This window comes from Equus quagga, chromosome 13 (assembly GCF_021613505.1).
Source record: "Equus quagga isolate Etosha38 chromosome 13, UCLA_HA_Equagga_1.0, whole genome shotgun sequence".
Taxonomy (NCBI): domain Eukaryota; kingdom Metazoa; phylum Chordata; class Mammalia; order Perissodactyla; family Equidae; genus Equus; species Equus quagga.
Window position 1 is genome coordinate 85,135,991 of NC_060279.1, and position 6,200 is coordinate 85,142,190.

Below are 6,200 nucleotides of genomic sequence, written 5' to 3' on the forward strand. Positions count from 1 at the left end.
CCCATGTAACATGCTGCCTCCTCCTCTCCTAGGAGCCTACAACAAACCCTCCCTCTCAGCCCTGCCAAGCCCTGTGGTGACCTCAGGAGGGAACGTGACCCTCCAGTGTGACTCATGGTGGGGATCTGACAGATTCATTCTGACTAAGGAAGGAGAACACCAGCCCTCCTGGATCCTGGACTCGCAGCCAGAACTTGATGGGCAATCCCAGGCCCTGTTCACTGTGGGCCCCATGACCCCCAACCACAGGTGGATATTCAGATGCTATGGCTGTAACAGGAACTACCCCCAGGTGTGGTCAAACCCCAGTGATCCCGTGGAGCTCATGGTCCCAGGTGAGGGTCCATGACTCTGTCCTTTCTGAGTCAGCCTGCTCAGGGCTCAGGTCCCCAGAGAGCTCCGGGCGGGGATGGGAGTGAGGGCTCCCCAAGGGAGGGTCACCGAGAAGGGGATTGGCCTTTTGGAGTGTAAGAGGATAAGAGGACCCTCTCATGCCTGCCCTTTCCCAAATCCCCATCACTAGGATTTTCGAGGTGGATGGACGGAGAGCCTTGGGGACCACAGGGCAGATGAAGGACAATTGTGTGAGCAGAGGCGGGGTCTCTGGGGGAACCTCCAGCCCCTCATCTCCTCTTGTCCTTTCTCCCAGGACCCTCTGGGGACCCCACCCCCCCACCCACAGAACACAACTTAATGGCTGGTGAGTCACAGGGGCCTCTGTCCAGAGAGCTCACAGTTTCTCCAGGCCTGTCTCTCGAGATGCAGCTGATCTGACTCCTAATTCCTCTCTCAGCACAGCTTGTCTCCAGGGGGCTGGGAGTCGGGCAGAGATGGGGGGTCCACAGGGCTCCAGGGCTGTGATGCTGGTGGATGGTGGGTGAGGTGTTCATGGCAGAGGGAGGCGTTGGGGCCCAGCCTGGGGGAGGGTGAGCTGGGCTGAGGTGGGGAGAAGCAGCCCCCTCACCTCCATCCTGATCCCCAGGAGACTCTGAGGACCAACTGCTCCACACAGAGTCAGGCGCCACGAGTGGTAAGTGAGGGTCTCTGTGAGGAGTGGTGGGTGGGCCCATGGAGGGTGGGGGCTGAGTTAAGACATCAGGAGACTCTGACTTGGACATGCCTTCCCCTGTCTGGGCCTCAGTTTCTCCAAGTGTAAAGGAGAGCATCGTAGCCCAGAGATTAGATTTCCTGTCGGTTCTGACTATGGCTCTGACTTCCTGGGAGAGGAGGCCTCACAAGGAAGCCCCCCAGGATGTGATTTTATGGGGTCCTGTCCCCTCTGCAGCAGTGGTGGTGACATTGTATGGGGGAGGCAGGGGAAGGACAAGGGTCAGGGTGCTCATACCCTCTCCATTCAGCTCAGGGCACTCAGCTCTAGTGGAAAGATCAAGAAGGCAGTTAGCCCCCGGGTTCAGTTCTCAGCTGGGGTCCCGGGCAGCTCATTTCTCTTCTTTGAGTCTCAGTTCTTTGTATGAAGCTCCCTAGTCCTGTTCTACTCACAGGCCTGCTATGACATTAGGCGAAATAAGGGGCCTGGGCTTTCCAGAGGTCAGGAACAGCAGAGTCTCCATCCCACTGGAGCTTTCCAGGGAGCATCAGGGCCTTTCAGAGAGGCTGATGGATCCTGGAGAGATGCAGAATTCACTTCATGCAGCCTACCTTCCCCAGCTCCCTGCTGTGTGGGGAAGGGAGGGTAATGAAGAAGGACCCTCAGCTCCAGATGAGACACTGGGACAGGCCCCGCCTGCACAGAAGGGGCCATGAAGCTGGTGTCTGCCTGGGGGCAGATGATGAGAGCACAGGGAACTCTCAGCCCTGTGTTCCAGCCCCAGCTCTGCCACTTCAAGCTGGGTGACCTGGGGCGTGTGATCTTCCTCTCTGTGCCTCAGTTTCCTCATCTGTGAAATGGGTGGGTGGGGATGGCAGTCTCCTGTTGCATGACTGTTGGGAGTTAGAGGAGGTGAATGCACAGACCCCAGCAGGTGTGTGACACACAGTAGGTGCCCAATTAAACGGCATCATTGGCTCATTCATGACATCACTCGTGCCCAAGGTCTCACCTGGTACCTGAAGGTTCTGATCGGCGTTTTGGTGGCCTTCGTCCTGCTGCTCTCCCTCCTCCTCTTCCTCCTCATCCGACACCGGCATCAGGGCAAACGAAAGATGTCAGGTGAGTAGAGAACAGGGTGACCTGGGTCACAGGAGGAGGTAGGCTTAGGGCACCAGCCGGAGGGAAACCAAGTAAATGGGAAGGTCAGCCTAAAAAGACTTTTCCAGAATCGCAAATCAGAATATGCAAAAGAAAACACTTAATACAGCACAAATGTATATAGTTAAGGTGTCCTTTCAGCTTTTCAGCCTCACGAAATATTGAAACCTACACACAAGCATGTGTACTGGTTTCCTTCTTTCCTCTGGAATCGCATGTGGTGGGCGGGTGGTCGTAACCTTCCAGGGCTGAGACTCTGTCCGTCTTGACCCAGCCCAGAGACGGGCTGATCTCCAAATTCCTGCAGGGGCTGCAGACCCACAGCCCAAGGACAGAGGCCTGCAGATCAGGTAATTTCTGCCCCAAAGACCCCAGACTCCCACCCCGCCCTCGGCCCCATCTCTGTCCCTAACACTCCTGTCTTCTCCTCCTCCTCCAGCTCCAGCCCAGCTGCAGACGCCCAGGAAGAGACCCTCTGTGAGAGGAAGGGGAGGGGCTGCCCTTGGGGTTGAGGGGGCACACAGATTTCAGTGGGCCATGGGGGGACTGGATGGGGGGGTCTGCGGATTTTGGGTGAGAAGGACTGAAATCCCCCTGAGTGACCTCAGGCTCATCTCCTCACTCCTGGATCTCAGTGGTCCATCTGGGAGCAGAGGGGGCTGCAGCCCTGAGAGACCTCAGGGAATCCTGATGAGAGATGCACCCTCTGTTCTGCCCCAGCAGATGCTGCCGTGAAGGACACACAGCCTGAGGAGGGGGTGCAGCTGCACCATCAGGTGAGATCCCTGCCCTGTCCAGGCTGCCAGGGACCATCTTATTGCCAAACTTAAACCTATGGACACTTTGCTGTCCTCATGTCACTCAGCTCTCAGCAGCGTCCCACACTGACCTCTCCTTCTGAGGTACCCTGGGTTGTCCTGCTGTGACTTCACTCCTCCTGGTTTCTGTGGCCTCATGGCCCCTCCTATGTGGTCCCCTTTCCTGGTTCCTTGTCCTCTGTCTGACCTTCTGGTTGTTGGAGGGCACCCCCGGGTCTCAAGAGGATGCATGAATAACTGAATCACCTGCAAGTCCCTAGGTTCCACTTCATTCATTCACCCAACAATGTGCACAGGGAGCTCACTGTTTACCCAGCTCCACTCAGATGCTGCAGGTACAGCAGTGAGCAAAGCTGTCTCCACACTCCTTGAGCTCAGCTATGGGTGAGAGAGACAACATGTAAATACTCGGATAGCTTCCTAGAGTGGAAAGTGCTGTTAAGGAAAATAAAGAAAGGACAGAGGTAGAGTGCACGGAGGGGGCAGAAGAAACAGCATATGCAAATTTCCTGAGGCCACAGCTTGCTTTTTCAGGAAGACAGGCCGTGTGGCTGGAGGCAAATGAGTGAGAGATAGCATGTTACCATAAGAATCAGAACCATAGAAAGCATCCAGATGTCCAAGGCTTAGGAAGTCCCTGAAGATTCCTTCAGGAAAGTGGCCTCATGGTGGTAACAGTGTGTACAACTGACTAGAGGAGGTCAGCAGTGGGATCAAAGAGACACTGTTTCTGTTCCTCTGTCTCTCACCAGCAGGGCACTCATGATGAAGACAACAAGAGAGTAAAGTATGCCCAGGTGAGCTGCTCAAGGTCAAGACTCAGGCAGAGAGTGGCCACCTCTCTTTCCCCCCGTCAGAGGAATTGCTGGATACTAAGGACAGACAAGTAGTAGTGGGTAGGGAGATGAACAGTCAGGTGGCTCCCATCCTTTCCAGGCCTCAAGACTGCCCCCATCCCAACCATGTACGTATCCCCCCAACTCTCCCCCTGCTCTAGGCTGCTATATCTGAAGCCCCCCAGGACGTGACCTACGCCCAGCTGAACCACTTGACCCTCAGACGGGAGATGACATCCCCTTCCTCCCAGTCAGAGGAGCCCCCAGCAGAGCCCAGTGTGTACGCTGCTCTGGCCATCCACTAGCCCAGCAAGGACCTGGATGCCACCCTCCATGGAGGGAGACTGCAGGGACCCCAGAAGACATAGGAGCTGCCTCCAGAGGACACTCAGCTAATGACCCCCAGCCAGCCTGGACTCCTAACATGGACCACCAGGAGCTTCTGGGACTTTTGGGGAGTCACCTGATTCTGCAATCAAAGATAACTGATATCCCCACATTTTGGAAATAAAGCAACAGACTTCTCAGTAATGCATGAGTGAAATGAGAAATCCAAAACAGAAGTGAGAGAACGTTTTAAATAGGGTGATAATGTAAATATTATACAATCAAACCTATGAAATGGGAAAATTAAGAACCATGAATGAATATCTTGGAAAAGAAAAGCCTTAAAAAAATCAATGACCTAAGATATTACACCAAGAATTAAGATAAAGAAGAGCAAGTTAATCTAAATGAAGGTAGAAGGAGGAAATAATAAGACCAGCTCGTAATGAGGACAAAGAAAAAATAGAGAAAAATCAATAAAGCCAAAAAATTTCATCCTAGGCAAAGTTAGTCAAACTTACCAAATGTAGTCACAATGACCGATATAGAAAGAGAGAAGGCACGTATTTCCAATATAAGGAATGAAACTGCAGACAGCACTACAAATCCTATAGACTTTAAAAATAGAGTAACCAGAAGGGGCTGGCCCCGTGGCCGAGTGGTTAAGTTCGCGCGCTCCGCTGCAGGCGGCCCAGTGTTTCGTTGGTTCGAATCCTGGGTGCTCATCAAACCACGCTGAGGCAGCATCCTACATGCCACAACTAGAAGGACCCACAATGAAGAATATACAACTATGTACCGGGGGGCTTTGGGAAGACAAAGGAAAAAAATAAAATCTTTAATAAATATATATATAGTAACAGAATGTTAAAAACAATTTGATGCCAGTACATTAGAAAAGGGAGATAAAATGGACATCCTCACATGTACCATTTACTAAATGGACATGAGAATAAAGGGAAAATATGTATCACCTTATGTATACATTAAATACATTGACTGTAATTAAAAATTACCCCAGAACTGAATTATGTGGAATCTAAAAAGATCAGAGAGAAATAGAGAGTAGAATGGTGGTTATCAGGGGTTGGTGTTGGGGTAATGGGGAGATGTTGATCAAAGGGCAGAAACCTCCAGTTATAAGTCCTGGGGATCTAGTGTACAGCATGGTGATCATAGCCAGCCAGACTGTATCATATTGTTGAGTGTTGCTAGGACAGTCGATCTTAAATGTTCTCGCTAGAAAAAGGAAATGGCAGTCATGTCAGGGGATAGAGAGGTTAGCTAATGCTGGGGTGGTAATCATTTTGCAATAAGTTTATCAGTTCAGAAGGTTTCATTGGTGATAACTTCAAAGAACTTATACACTTAGGAAACACACATACACACACACACCAAACTGACACAAAATTTTTCTAAGACTAGAAAAAGAAGAAATAGAGCCCAAATCAAGCTAGTAAAATATTGACACCAAACTCTGACAAGGAAATTACAAAATGGGAAGATCTCTCTCATGAACTTATTTGTAAATCACTAAACAAAATATTCACGAGGAAGCGTCAGTGATATATAAAAAAGTCATTACATTACATTGCAAAAGACCACATTGAGGTTAGGTTGTTGCTTTTGTTTGGAAGGAAAGAGTAGCTTAAAATGTAAAGAAATCAATGAATTTAATCCAACATATTAGCAGAATAAGTACAAAAATGATCATTTGACAGATACAGGCAAAGATTTTGATAAAATACACCAACAATTCATAATCAAAATAAAACATCAGAAATAAAATAAAAAAGGAATTTCCTGTGAGTTATAAAGGCAGGTTTAAAAATCAACACTAGACATCATTCCCAAAGGTGAGACATTTAAATTGCGGGGAAAAAAACATAGGAAAAGAACATTAAAAACCACTTGTTGCTAGTATTTACTCATAACATTGGGAATGTTCCCTGTGACCATGATATCGACTCTGATATCAGTTTCCCCACACTAAACCCAGCATATATGGGG

At 49.9% G+C, this 6,200-nt stretch overlaps 1 protein-coding gene across 1 annotated transcript in view; it reads left to right on the forward strand.

The window, feature by feature from the left end:
• Nucleotides 1–5,079, forward strand: part of LOC124250284 (leukocyte immunoglobulin-like receptor subfamily B member 2) — a 38,634-nt gene extending 33,555 nt beyond the window's left edge. The window contains 9 exon segments of the mRNA XM_046682102.1: nucleotides 33–335; nucleotides 650–700; nucleotides 983–1,030; nucleotides 2,054–2,170; nucleotides 2,484–2,559; nucleotides 2,649–2,686; nucleotides 2,933–2,985; nucleotides 3,780–3,824; nucleotides 4,025–5,079. Of these exon segments, the coding sequence (XP_046538058.1) occupies nucleotides 33–335; nucleotides 650–700; nucleotides 983–1,030; nucleotides 2,054–2,170; nucleotides 2,484–2,559; nucleotides 2,649–2,686; nucleotides 2,933–2,985; nucleotides 3,780–3,824; nucleotides 4,025–4,168 (875 nt within the window). The 3' untranslated portion in view covers nucleotides 4,169–5,079.
• Nucleotides 5,080–6,200: the final 1,121 nt, after the last annotated feature.